The sequence below is a fragment of the Anolis carolinensis genome, chromosome 1 (assembly GCF_035594765.1).
Source record: "Anolis carolinensis isolate JA03-04 chromosome 1, rAnoCar3.1.pri, whole genome shotgun sequence".
Classification (NCBI taxonomy): Eukaryota; Metazoa; Chordata; class Lepidosauria; order Squamata; family Dactyloidae; genus Anolis; species Anolis carolinensis.
Window position 1 is genome coordinate 179,268,920 of NC_085841.1, and position 14,602 is coordinate 179,283,521.

At 38.2% G+C, this 14,602-nt stretch overlaps 1 protein-coding gene across 4 annotated transcripts in view; it reads left to right on the forward strand.

Annotated features, from left to right (window-relative positions):
* fn1 (fibronectin 1) overlaps positions 1-14,602 on the forward strand; it is a 103,741-nt gene that overhangs the window by 49,584 nt on the left and 39,555 nt on the right. For all 4 annotated transcript variants that reach the window (XM_008113554.2, XM_008113566.2, XM_008113572.2 and 1 more), the window contains exons 18-24: positions 305-499; positions 1,273-1,545; positions 3,605-3,871; positions 5,847-5,941; positions 8,453-8,621; positions 9,665-9,751; positions 11,236-11,427. In XM_008113554.2, coding sequence (XP_008111761.2) covers positions 305-499; positions 1,273-1,545; positions 3,605-3,871; positions 5,847-5,941; positions 8,453-8,621; positions 9,665-9,751; positions 11,236-11,427 — 1,278 coding nt within the window. The remainder of the gene's footprint in view (positions 1-304; positions 500-1,272; positions 1,546-3,604; positions 3,872-5,846; positions 5,942-8,452; positions 8,622-9,664; positions 9,752-11,235; positions 11,428-14,602) is intronic.

The window sequence follows — 14,602 nt, forward strand, 5'->3', positions numbered from 1 at the left end:
AGGAGCAAAGCCCCTGTTCTGTGGTGTTTTTTGCTTTGAATATGTTTTTATAGATTTTAACTGAATATTTAAAATACCATTATTTTAAATTTTGTTTTAATGTTTGTATATTTGTATATTTTAAATTGAATTGAAATGCTTTTAATGTAAGCCGCTTTGAATCTCCTTGTGGAGACAAAAAGTGGGGTATAAATAAACATAATAAACATAATAATAATAATAATAATAATAATAATAATAATAATAATAATAATCATCTGCTTTATTATGCTGTGATCTGACCCTGTATTTCCGATGGTTTTAGGTTACCGAATTGTTTACACTCCATCTGTGGAAGGCAGCAGTACAGAACTCAACCTTCCGGATTCTGCTACCTCTGTGACACTCAGTGACTTGATGCCAGGTGTTCAGTACAATATCAGTATTTTTGCTGTAGAAGAGAATCAGGAGAGCAGTCCTATCTTCATTCAGCAGACAACTACAGGAGTGCCAAGGGAAAGTAAGAAGCTGTTACGATTCTTGCAATGTTGGCAACTGATTTTTTCCTTTTCATGCTTCTTTCCAGTTTTCCACCAGTGCACATGTTGGGACAAATACAGCTTCCACATTGTAGACATGTGTAATACATAATGAAAAGTTTATGTATGTCTTAATCATCAAATTAAAACCAAAGTTTTCTAATTCTAGGAGCTAGAAAGAGTTATATTTACATTTTCACAAAACTTAGAAAAGAAAAGGTGACTTGCCTTCCAGTAATATTTTAGTCCCGTTTGCTATGGAATTATGCAGAATTGAGGACTAGCGAATTCTGAAGTGTAATAGTACAAAGAGAATAGCTTCATGTGCTATTAAGAGTGCCATGCTTTTTGTACACTGTTTATCATATTGTAGGAAGGTATTTTAAAGGAATTCTCATCATTGTTTTACTCAGTTTTAATCACATTACTTGTTACTTATTTTACCTCTTGAGTTCCTTTTCTGAGAAAGTGTATGTATGTATATGACAATGGCCTAAAATTTGGAAAATGCTCACAAAATGCCCCCTAATTATTTTTGTCCTCCACCTCAAAGTAAAGAGAAAGTAATGACCAAATATTTCTCATTATATGAAAAAATTAATCCTACCATTTATTGTCATATCAAGTATTAAAACCCATCCTCATCCCAGGAATATGTTACAGGTACCATTTTTACTTATGAAATGTTACATCCAAGTTCTGCTAATATGATCACTTTTACAATCCAACAAAGACTGTGCATCTTTTGGATTAGGTACGATTCCTTCACCCAAGGACCTGCAGTTTGTGGAAGTCAGTGATGTTAAAATCACCATCATGTGGAACCCTCCTGACAGTGCCGTGACTGGCTATCGTGTTGAAGTGATCCCAGTTAACCGTCCCGGTGAACATGGGCAAAAGCTGCCTGTTACTAGATACTCCTTTTATGAGGTCACAGAACTTTTGCCTGGAACAACCTACCTTTTCAAGATCTATGCCCTCGGACAAGGCACAGAAAGTGAACCGCTGACAGGAGAACAAACAACCAGTAAGTATATTCCTTCTCACTCAGTTGTTGCTTTTGCCTCAAATGCATCCTGCCAGAAATTCCATCCTTTTGCAAGTATATTTCGTTGTTTATGTATTTAAAACTATAGATTTGGAAGTTAGTGGCTAGGATGAGGAAGTGAGTGGATGTATGCATCTTTTGCAGGGCTTTTGCTGCCTTGCTTCGGTGATTCTCCAAAGGGAGCTTGATAGGCTTTTTCAGGATGCAAGATTCTGAAGCTATTTGTTGGAGGGTGTTGTTGAATCAGATCCTCATATGCAACATTATTGTGTGTGTTAGATACTTAAGTAATTCAAATTATAACAACCTTCTAAAATAAAATGAAAGTGTGCATTAGTACAGAATGTCAACATAAACTACATTAAACTAATGTATCACCCCACTGCAATATCATGTAGTGCCCTTTCGGAAATTGCATACTTGATGGTGATGAACCAAATGTTCTTTAAAACATGCAGTGCTGACTGTAGCTATTCTTAATATGCTTGGCTGCAGCTAGTAACAAATGTCTGGAACTGTGTCTTCCATACATTATGATCATGACCATAATTGCTTTGTCTAAACCACAGTTTGAAAAGTGTTCACACAAATTCTGCACTGTAATTGAAATTCCTGGGCAAAAAGAGATCAAGCAAGAGTTCCCAAGCTATAAAGCTTCACTAAATTTCTTCCCATGATTGTTCTGGTTTTGAGTCCTGCAGAATCTCAGAATCATAGAACTGGACTCAGGGAGATGCAACTTAGGAGTTAACTAAACATGAATTTAGATTGCAGCCCAACCAATTAAAGTCTTTTAAACCACAGTGCTTTTCTGGGCAACTGAGACCACACATGCACTTAGAAAGTGGAAACTGCTTAGGGCTGCTTTTTCTCTGCCTAACCTTGCGTTGGCCTTGCGTCTATGTCCTTGGGCTGGAGGTGATTTGGATCATCCTCACCCCCACCCAATGTCTTCTCCATCCTGCCCGCTTTCCCGCAACAAATCTGACAAAAGATACTATATAGCAGAATAATTCTTCCAGAAGATTGCTTGATTTGTAGAGCTCAGCTTTTTGCCCAATCCTGAATCCCTATATCTGATCTTAAATTGTACTGTTAATCTCTAATCACTCAAACCGGGGTGCCTTCTTAGTTGAGATGATGTTTGATACTTCCCCCAAGTAGGGTGGGGCTATTTGGAGCAAGTGAACAGAATTTGGTGCAAGCTAACAATAAATCTAAGCTCACATTCATTCTCACCTAAGTTTATTAAAGCTTAAAGATGATCCCTATATGAAACTCAGGATATTGGCAATCTACAACCACACAGCTAGGAAACCACTTGTCATCTGTAGCTAGAATCTATTGTGCATATATGGGAGTAAGTAGCCATCCAAACTGATTGGTCTTACTACTAGGTAAAGAAATGCAGAGGGATTGGTTTGGGTGGCTATTGTCTCAGTCTTAGGAATATCTTTGATGCCATGTTGCAGTTATGGATGCTTCTGTTGAGTTGAATCAGAAATTACTTCCAGTGGAACCTGGATACTTAAATTCGTAGCATAACTTACTTGTAAATTGGAGTTTTGTATGCAATAGCATCTAGGTGGCTGTTCATACCAGATAAATCATATTACTATAAATACAGTAGAGTCTCACTTATCCAAGCCTCGCTTATCCAAGCCTCTGGATTATCCAAGCCATTTTTGTAGTCAATGTTTTCAATATATCTTGATATTTTGGTGCTAAATTCGTAAATACGGTAATTACAACATAACATTACTGCATATTGAACTACTTTTTCTGTCAAATTTGTTGTATAACATGATGTTTTGGTGTTTAATTTGTAAAATCATAACCTAATTTGATGTTTAATAGGCTTTTCCTTAATCCCTCCTTATTATCCAAGATATTCGCTTATCCAAGCTTCTGCCGGCCCGTTTAGCTTGGATAAGTGAGACTCTACGTAGTAGCAACCATGATCTGAAGATGGTACTTCATACATGTTGAAAGAAAGGAGTCTGGTTTATTAATACGATTTTTAAATTTTGTCTTCCAGAACTTGATGGCCCAACCAACCTAAGGATTGTCAATGAGACTGACACTACTGTGCTGGTGACATGGAGGCCCCCTCGTGCTCAAATTACACGCTATCAGCTTTCTGTGGGGCCCACCACTGGAGGACAACCAAGGCAACATAACGTGGGCCCATCTGCTACTAAGTATCTGTTGAGGAACCTGCTACCCGGTACTGAGTACACAGTGACCCTAGTGGCTGTTAAGGGCAACCTGCAAAGCAACCCAGAAACAACAATTTTCACAACCTGTAAGGATGAGATACAGTCTTGGTTATTATTTCACTGATCATATTGTCTTATCAAAGCTGGGGTTTTGACTACGCTTCAGTTAGATAGGTTTACAGATTCCACATGCTATGTAACATGCTCTCATCAACAGTATTTTTCTAAAGTGACAACTTCTTAAAAGATCTTTTAACTTTGCCAGACAACCTTTTTAATCGTAGTCCAATGTAGACATAGAAAATGTGGTGTAGTGGTTTAAGCTTTGAACTGTAGCACCCACTGGTTGACTTTGGGTAAGTCACAGTTTTTCAGCCTTAGAGAAGGCAAAGGCCAACCACTTTTTAGCAAGCTCTGCGGCAAAAAACCATGATAGGTTGGAAACAAGATGGTACCTTTGGACCAACATAAGTTGAAAACACTTTAAAGGCACAGAACAAAACGACCAGCCATTCCTAACTCCTGTTCAGTACTCAGATAATGAGAAGAAAGGTAGGATAAGGGAGATTTGCTTCCTTCCTAAGATTTCAAAAATGATATAGGGCAGCGAAAAAAGAAGTTTCTATTATTTGAGACTAAGAACTGGTTGGCTACCTTTGTCCAGACAGATTACACGGTGCACAGTTCTGAGTAGATCTTGCTGGCTTCAATGCATAGGGTTAAACCGTGGTATAGTATAGTATTATTTCTCGTTTTGAAATAAGGTTAAAACTACAGCAGATCAAGAACTTGGCTAACAAATAAAAGATACCCATCTGTTTCAGAGACATAGAAACTTTATGATTTAGAAAAGTATTGATTCATGCCACACTTTTCCCAGCGTTTTACTAACTGTCTTTTGGTTTGTATCTGTTCCAAGTTAAATGTGTCTGATGACTAGCATCCAAGTAACATCCAGGAGTTGCTTCCAGTTAATTTTTTTCAATAGAGTCTTTCTTGTCTGGTAGAAGTGATAGCAAGCTGTGACTCAGATGTGGTGTAGAATGTACACAAATAAAACCAGAAGGAACCAAGAACACATGGCATCTTTATATGAGGAGTTGTTTCTATCATTTATGTGGGAAGGACAGTGTTAGCTCCCCCGCCCCCACGCTTAATGTAGTTCTTGATTCTGAAACATAAACATACAGTCTTCTCAACTGCTGCACAAGACTTATTTTGGATCTACATCATTTAATTAGGCATGTTTTGGTGAACATCTAAACCTGCAGTTGCACAGTAAGTGGGGAGGCTAAGCAGACAGTCTTTCAGAGGCAGTTTTATTCCAAATATGCAACATTTTACCTGGTTTACAGAGAATGTTTTTGATTGCTGTGACGGGTAGCACTTTGAGGTTTCTTTGAAGTGGAAGTAGCTCATGGGATGCACTCAACGACTTAGCAAAATGAAGGTGGAAAGCAAAATGCGGCTTCTTTGTTGCTTCCACAAAATGAACATCATTTCCAGTTTTGCTCCTAAGAGCTGGTTTGGGATTCATGAAAGTTCATGCATGTTTAAATGTGTTGAAATTAATGAACTCCCATGTTTTGCCCACCACAAAGTTTTAAGGGGTCACCCATATGTGAGGCAGCCATAAGACGGTTAGGCAGGTAACGCAATGGTAGATGAAGAGCAAGAGCTGGAGAGAAATGCTGGGGATCACTATTGCCTTGCTGTCCAAAGAATTGCTTTTGGCCTTATTGGGCTTAAGGGCAACAGGAAGAAGCAAGATCAGTATCTCTCATTTCCATCCTTCCATAAGAATTCTACTTGTAGGAAATAATAATAACACAGAGGGTGTGATAACCAAGGAGGATAAATTGATCACTCAGTCCCCTGACAGCCATGTGATTTCATACCACAAACAGACAAAATGTATTTCAACACATAACCTGCATATTCAAACATTGTTGGTCTGATTGAATCACAATTGATGCCAGAATGTGCGATAAGATGATATGTCTAAGGGTTATGCACATGTTAACCAAATACCTGTACCCAATTTCTTGCTTTATTTTACAGTGCAACCCAGGGGATCAGTTCCTCATTATAACACTGAAGTGACAGAGACATCTATTGTGATTACCTGGACACCTGCGCCAAGGATTGCTTTTAAGGTAGGAAAACAGTTCCATGTCTCTTAGCCTTCCTACGTTTCATTGTCTGATCATATTATTGTTATTGGCTCCATTGAAGTTGACTTCAACTTATGGTGACACAATGAATGAGAGACCTCTGAGTTGCCCTATCCTCCAACAGCCCTGCTCATAGGACCATTGTTTCTCTGATGGACTCTATACATCTGGAATGCAGTCTTCCTCTTTTCCTATTGCCCTCCATTTTACCAAGCATTACTATTTTTGTGAGTCATTTTTACATGACATAGCCAAAGTACAACAACTTCAGTTAGTCTATTGGATTCTAAGGAGAGTTTAGGTTTGCTTTGCTTTTTAGCAGTCTGCAGTATCCATAGACCTCTTCTCCAGCCTCACATCTCAGATGAATTGATTTTTTCCCATCAACCATTTTCATTATCTGAATCTAAAATGGAGAATAGAAAGGCATGACCCAGGCCCCTTCTACACTGCCATATAATCCAGATTATAATCATCCACATTATCTGCTTTGAACTGGATTATACGAGTCTTAGGAACCCAAATCCCTCCAGTATTTCCTGTTGGTCATGGGAGTTTTGTGTGCCAAGTTTGGTTCAATTCCATCATTGGTGAGGTTTAGAATGCCCTTTGATTGTAGGTGAACTATAAATCCCAGCAACTACAACTCCCAAATGACAAAATCAATCCCCCATAACCCCACCAGTATTCAAATTTGGGTGTATCGGGTATTTGTGCCAAATTTGGTTGAGCGAATGAAAATACATCCTGCATATCAGATACTTACATTACGATTCATAACAGTAGCAAAATTACAGTTATGAAGTAGCAAAAAAAATAATTTTATGGTTGAGGGGCCACCACAACATGAGGAAATGTATTAAGAGGTCACGGCTTTAAAAAGATTGAGAACCACTGTTTTAGATTGAGCCTCAGCACTTATGATTAATGTCTAGATAGTTATATCTCTCTTTTTCCATTTTAACTTCAATGATAGCATCCTGTGGGATTCTAGGATTGGCAATTTTGAATCTTCAGCCAAAGAATTCTCTTCTGGTGGCTCTGGCCAAATTATACAAACCCAGGATTCCATTGAATGCAGACATAGCACTTGCAATAGAAGTATAGTGTCATCTATGTCATGTGAAAATAACCCAGAAATTAAAGAGTGTTCAAAATAACATGACTAAAATCAGAGCATATCCTCACATGACCCTGACAAATGAATAATCATGCCTAGACTGAGATGTTTTGTGTTTGTTTTGTTTTTCAATGTATATTCTAAATATATATTCTCAATTGTGATGTGACATTTTAGTGGAATTTACAAAAGATTATAGTTTAAACTATTTTTTTAAAAAAAAATCCATAAAACTAAACAAACAAACCAGTCATAGGATGTTTTTTATCAAGCACACACTCTTGATGAACAAAGTCATAAAAAATGCTTTGATGTCCTATTCCTGTGACCTTATGGCCTGAGAGAGGACTTTGCCCCAGACTGCGTAAGATCTCCCTTGTTATTGTTAATCATTGGTAGGCTAGGTATTATTGGTGCTAGAAAACTGCTGACAATGTTCTACAAAAACTCTAAAATTCACAGGCATTTGAATATTCTGGTTGGAATTAGCATGGTTAAGAAGAAAGAGCAGGAACTGGGCAGTGAAGGAGCCTGGGCAGTGAAGCTATTTCACAGATGAGATGAGACATCTCACAGGTGCCTCTTCCCTTTCCTGGCACAAAACAATCACGGTGAATTAAATCACTAAAACGTGTTGCTCTTATAGGACAGTCCCAGATCTGCTGTTGGAGGGGCTACCTCATTGCACCCTGTAAAAAGGTGAACGAGTAAGAGGTTAATAGAGATAATGGACAAGGGATCAAAAGTTGAGGAAAACAGTGTGCAGTTAGACATGGGACACCCTCTGCCTTCAAGCCATATATATGATATAAATCTGCAGAAGCATGCAGTGAGAAAGTGGATTCACTCTGGGCTTTGTGCAAATTTTTAAAAATCTAAGAAAAGTGCTGGTGATGGATCTATTTTAAAGGGAATTTAGTACCTTGGATATCACCTTTCACAGCAGATTTGCCACTCTATTGATATGACAGTTGTCAGTTACCACTGCCAGAATGTCAATTCTTTTCATTTCTGTTTAGCAGGATATTGTCAGGTGAGTGACACCTTTTCTCAGTATAGTGCTACACTTCTAGAAGAAGCTGAATCATGGAATTTAATCCCAATATGTTTGCTTTCAGAACACTCACACTTCTACTTACAACTCTAATCTAGCAGTTTCAATTCCCTTTAAATTTCAAAGATTTTTCTCCAGTCATGCCTAGTCATTACGTACCTGCATCTGGCAAGTGAAAACCTGAAATTATCTGAAAGTTAAGTTTCACCAGGCATGTACTTGTGCAGAGTAAAAATCCTGATAGGTAGCACAAAACTACATGGGTATATAGTGCCACTTCTATAGCTGCAAACAATTTGTCTTTGGTTTCTCAATATAGCTGGGTGTGCGGCCAAGCCAAGGTGGTGAAGCACCAAGAGAAGTTATTTCTGAATCTGGGAGTATTGTCATCTCAGGCCTGACTCCTGGTGTGGAATATATCTACAGTATCACAGTCCTCACAGATGGTCAAGAGAGGGATGCTCCTATTGTCAAGACAGTAGTTACACGTATGTAATTTTTTTAACATTCATTTAATAATCAATGTTATTTTGAAGTCAAAGACCTCAAAGTTTTATTCTTGGGCAGTAGTGGCATTTGAGTCGGTGTTGTTCTCCATCCCCCATCATGGACCTTGTCCCCTACAAAATCTCCCATTTACAAAATCTTATAGAAAAATTACCAGAAAATTTGTCAAAATCAGCAACTATCCAAAACTAGTAGCAATGAAAACCAAGAGTGCATGAAGATGACACTATGTGAGTTGAAGCGTCATTTTAATAGGGTAATTATGACAGCTCTGAGTAAAGCTCTTGCACATTAGAAAGTTAATAAAGTAATTAGTATTGCATTTTAACATTTAAAGTACATGCTAAAGTACATGTGTAGTTATATAAAGCCGAAACACGGCACAAAATTTTTATAGACAGTCATTTTTGGGTCACAATCTCTGATGATGAGACCTGGTGTGATTCACATCCTCTAGTTATGCCACTATTCCCTGGTTATATCCTTACTAAAATAAGTAAGTGTGTGATAGTGTGGCCATGTTTTCTGTTCACATGATCTTCTTTCTCCCATAAAACTCTTAAACTACCAAATGTTGTCTTGATGTACTACTGGAGAAAGTAATGCTTAGGCAAAAGATAGTTTTTACTTGATTTGCGGAAATCTCCCTGTCCTCCATTATAGTCCTCTCATCCATTCAATTCCCTTAAGTCTCATTATTGCCTTTCTGTGATGCTTCTTTGGGGAAGAGAAGTGGGGAAACCTATTTCAGCCAACCAGTTGCATGTAGTAAATTTAGAGAGTAGTGAAATCTTGTCAGCAACCTCGGATGAGTTGTTAAGAGTGTGTCTTCAAGAACATTTTTGAGTTTGCCATTGTATGTCTTTGGGCCTCCAGGTGTTTTAGACTTCAGCTCCCACACTTCCTAACAGCTGGTAAGCTGGCTAGGGTTTCCGGGAGTTGAAGTCCAAAACACCTGTAGGCCCAAGGGTTGGGAACCACTGGTCTAGAGAAATCGTAAAACATTTTTTTTTATTTCTTACAGCTCTGTCACCGCCAACCAACTTACATCTTGAGTCTAACCCTGACACTGGAGTCCTCACTGTCTCTTGGGAAAGAAGCACCAGTCCAGGTATTTACATTTGCCATCCTATTTCTTTTTGGCCACATTATATTTTAGATCTCAGTAATATTCTTGTTGAATTGACATTTTCAAAGGTGCTGTTTTTGCCCCCAAAGCTCCTCCAAGGGGGATTGAGGTAATTTTGTCCTTTTTCCTAACGGGAGGTGACTGAAGGTGCATCTACACTGTAGAATTAATGCTGTTTGACATCACTTTAACTGCTGTGGCTCAATGTTATAGAGTTCTGAGATTTGTAGTTTGGGGAGATACCAGCACTTTAACAATGAAGGCTAAAGAGGTGTACAACTTCAACTCATGTGAGTCTATAGCATTGATTCATGGCAGTTAAAGTGATGTCAAACTGCATTAATTATACAGTGTTGATGCACCCTTAGAAGTTGTAAAAAAAAAAACCCCATCCTCTCCTATTACAAAATGTGGTGGGATTGCCCCACAAGTCTTCAGAAGTCATTTGAGGACAAATAAAGCTTTTCAGTGCTTTTGTTTTGGGGGAACAGCATTGGATGTGACCCTCCACAGTCTCCTTGGGGCCAAATGGCTTCCCAAGCCCCCCACAGTTGCCCACACCAAATATTGTATGAACAGAATAGAAATAAATTCTGACTTTTATATCATTTTTTCCAACTTGGAGTACTTAAGCAGTTCATATTATGTAACTTAGAATTGATTTAAAATGAAAGCTTTTTTTTTTTTTTTACAATTTGTAGATTGGAAGTTGAATGAATAAATTTAATTGTTACCACTGCAGACCAAGAATATAAAACTTTAAAACTTTACAGCATAAAAACCCATTTTTTTTTAAAAAAAAGTGTCCACCTTAAAAGCAAAAATTGAAAGTTCTTGGGACTAGAGGTGTTTTCTTGGGACTAGAGGTGAATATTTGTAGTTACATACATGTATCTAATGAGATATCTTGGAAATGGGGCCCAAGCCTATACACAAAATTAATTTATGTTTCATATCCACCTTACACAGATAGCCTGAAGGTAATTTTATTCACAATATTTTAAAATAATTTTGTTCATGTAACAAAAAAAATCTGTACAGCAAACCACCAGAAAGCAAAAATATCTCGGTCATCAGTGTGAACATTTTGGTATTTTGGAGTACTTCCTGACACTAGTTAGACTATAGGGTCTTTTAAGACCTATGGACCACTACAGAATCATAGAATGGAGCTACCTAGATAGCTACCTAGATATTTCAGTGAATAGCTGGGTATGGGCAACAGATTCCCATCCACATGTATGGAGTACAAGCTCACACTTTGGAGCCATATCAGTTTTCAGTGAATGGGACCAAATTTTCCTTTGACTTTCTGTATTGTCAACCTTGCCACCTCCAACTTGGAAAAGATCAGTCTTACTGTCATGTTTTGAGTGTTAAAGTCATTAAATATATTTAAATAATAGCCCTCACTTCTAGGCTTAACAGTATAGGTGTCGTCATAATCTTTTCCCACTATGCTTTAGATATCACTGGCTACAGAATTACTACCATCCCTACAAATGGACAACAAGGCTACACTCTAGAGGAAGCAGTTGATGCTGACCAAACGACCTGCATCTTCGAACATCTGAGTCCTGGTGTGGAGTATAATGTTAGTGTTTATACAGTCAAAGATCACCAGGAGAGCTTGCCCATCTCTGAAACCATCACACAAGGTAAAAGAAACCAAGGCTGCTGTATAATCCAGATGATCAAAACAGATAATTCCGATTATCTGATTTGAATTGGATTATATGGGTCTACACTGCCATATAATCCAGTTCAAAACAGATAATCTGGATTTATATAGCAGCGTAGATGGGGCCTAGGCTGCAGAAGTATATTGTTTGGTTTTTTTCACGCAGTGGTTCTACACAAAAAAGACCCTTACTCTCAAGTGAAGATTTTTGTGTTGATCCTGTTTGTTTTGATCTCAGTAGGATTTGCATGCATGTAATTGTATTTACCAGGTTCTATAGGCTATATTTCAGGGAAAGGAATGGACAAACCCACCTCTGAGTATTCATTGATTGTGTAAACCCTATGAAAAAAGTGTGAGATTGGCATACATTGACAAGCAATGAGAAGGCACATACACACACACTATGTGTGGGATCATATTTTAAGACACTAAAGAATAGTGTAAAGAAGTAAAAGAGATGATAAGTGCTACTCATACTTTCTATATACTTAATGTAATCTTACCTAGGTATAAGATAGTGGTGAACCAATCAGCCTTCAGTTCAGAGTGCCTTGGCATACTGGGTTCCATTGAATCAGACAGCTTGGAAAAGTTGCTTTTTAAACCATGTGTCCCAGAACACATCTATTTTCAGGAAGGATTCTGGGAGTTACTGTTTTTTAAAAGAGCAATTTTCCAAAGTGTTGGAAATGAATCATTCATTGTTGTCTTGTCATATGTTACAAAGTGAAAAAGCTTCAGCATAACATTGTACCATGCCAGTCAGTAGTCAGGTCAAGGTTAGAAGCACACAAAATCACAAAACAAAGGCCATTTTCAATGTAGTTGCTGTTGAAAACAGAGAGTCCTTGATGTTTGGAAGGATTCTAGTAGGCTCAGAACCACAAATGGTGTGAACTATTTGGTAAAACCTGCAGATTGTAACATGTGAACATGTTCTCAACTGCTGTCCAAACCCAAAGTTTTCTACATGGGATCACCAGATATACTATTTGAAATTCCAGCTATTGCCACATAGATCATGAAAGATAATGTGAACAAATTGATCTAACTCAGTTCTTCTAAGCCTATCTAACTGTTCCATAGTCAAACATTGACTGACTATGGAGTCTTGATTTATCCACATTTACGTGCCTTCAAGTGTTTTCCAACTTATGGAGACCCTAAGGCAGTGGTTTTCAACCTGGCCTCCCCAGTTGTTTTTGGCCTTTAATTCCCAGAAATCCTAACAGCTGGTAAACTGGCTGGGATTTCTGGGAGTTGTAGGCCAAAACACCTGGGGACCCACAGGTTGAGACCCACTGCCCTAAGATGACCCTGTCATAGGGTTTCTTGGCATGGCATTTTCAGAGGGGATTTCTGTTGCCTTCCTCTGAGGTTGAGAAAATGTGAGTGGTCCAGGGCCACCCTAGTGGGTTGCCATGGCAAGTAAGGATTCAAACCCTGGTCTCCAGAGTCATAGGCCCCTTCTACACTACCATATAATATACATTATCAAAGTAGATAATCCACATTATCAGCTTTGAACTGGATTATTTGAGTCTATACTGCCATATAATCCAGTTCAAATAAGACTATCTTGATTTTATATGGCAGTGTAGAAGGGGCCTTAGTCTAATGCTCAAACCACCATGCCACACTGGCTCTCTGTATGTATGATTGTAACTGCTGTCTATTACAGGGCATCTCCTTGCTCTTTTTGTGCACAAAAGTCAATGTCAGAACCAGAAACCTATTTTGTGCCCTTGTTGTGTTGTTAAGAGGACTGTCTGGGATGTCTGAGTCTGGCCCTGTGTTTGTACTGCTTGAGAGCCTCAAACATATCATTAAGGGATTGTGTCTTATTTTTGCTAAAACCACAAAATGGCTTCTGGCTCCTATATTTGACAAATGCTTGCTTTAAGGCTGCTTGACATTCTTGCTCTCAGACTGAGTCTCTCTTTGCCTCTCTGGGGAACTAACACACCAGGTATAATTGCATTCTGTTGAGGCTTTAACCCAACACCACTTTCTGAAGCAAAGAAGTACTAAAAAGACATGGTTTTTCTTATGTCTTTTGGTGCTTTTTTACAGGTGATATGGCAATCACGCCCAATGGAGATAAGTGGTTATTTGGCTGACATTTTCTCTTCCAGTTCTGGGCAATACCTATGAGCAGATTTCCACAGTAGAGTCAAAGGGGTTCTTATTTATATATAAAAATATGTTTTGCATCAGGCATAGACCTGCTCTGATATTAGGTTGTTATCTAAATGATGCCTTAAATTTACTATACTGTGCAAACTCTTCCTTGTAGTTCCAAGGTGAACTGAACAAAAAAAAATCAGCAATTATTCCAGCATCCTTCAAATGTTCCATCTCCTTCATCTCATGCTCCCTCACTTTGTTCTATTTGGCATAATAACATATTTCCCCAAGTGTGTTAAAGTTGTGCCTGTCTTTTTAGAGCCCTTCTACATTGCCATATAACCCAGATTATCAAATCAGAGAATGCACATTATTTGCATTGAACTGGATTATGTGAGTCTACATTGCCATATAATCCAGTTCAAACCAGATAATCTAGTTTTTATATGGCAGTGTAGAATTTATTTATTTATTACAATATTTATATCCCGCCCTTCTCACCCAATAGGGGACTCAGGGCGGTTTACAATAAAACACATATATAAAATTGTATAATACTTTGTGAATCAATTAAAAAGTTATTAAATTACATCAGTCATTCATAAAAACACTTATAAAATACAGTTGGGCATGTTTGAGTATAAAAGACTGGGTCTGTCAATTGAGAAGGAGCCTTAATTTTCAATTTTGAATTCAAAAGCTTGTACAAAAACCAACATTTAATTGAGCAAACCCATTGCCTTGAACCATGGTTGCACCTGGCAAAACATTCTGAACCCAAGAATTTTGTTGTTTTGCATGTGAAAAATCCAGGAAAACCTGTTATTGCTAATGCAGTGGTTCTCAACCTGTGGGTCCCCAGATGTTTTGGCCTTCAACTCCCAGAATCCTAACAGCTGATAAACTAGTTGGGATTTCTGGGAATTGTAGGCCAAAACACCTGGGCACCCACAGGTTGAGAACCTTTCGCTAATGAAGAGTGTAATCCTGGCAACCAAATATGCACAACAAAGAATTAGGAA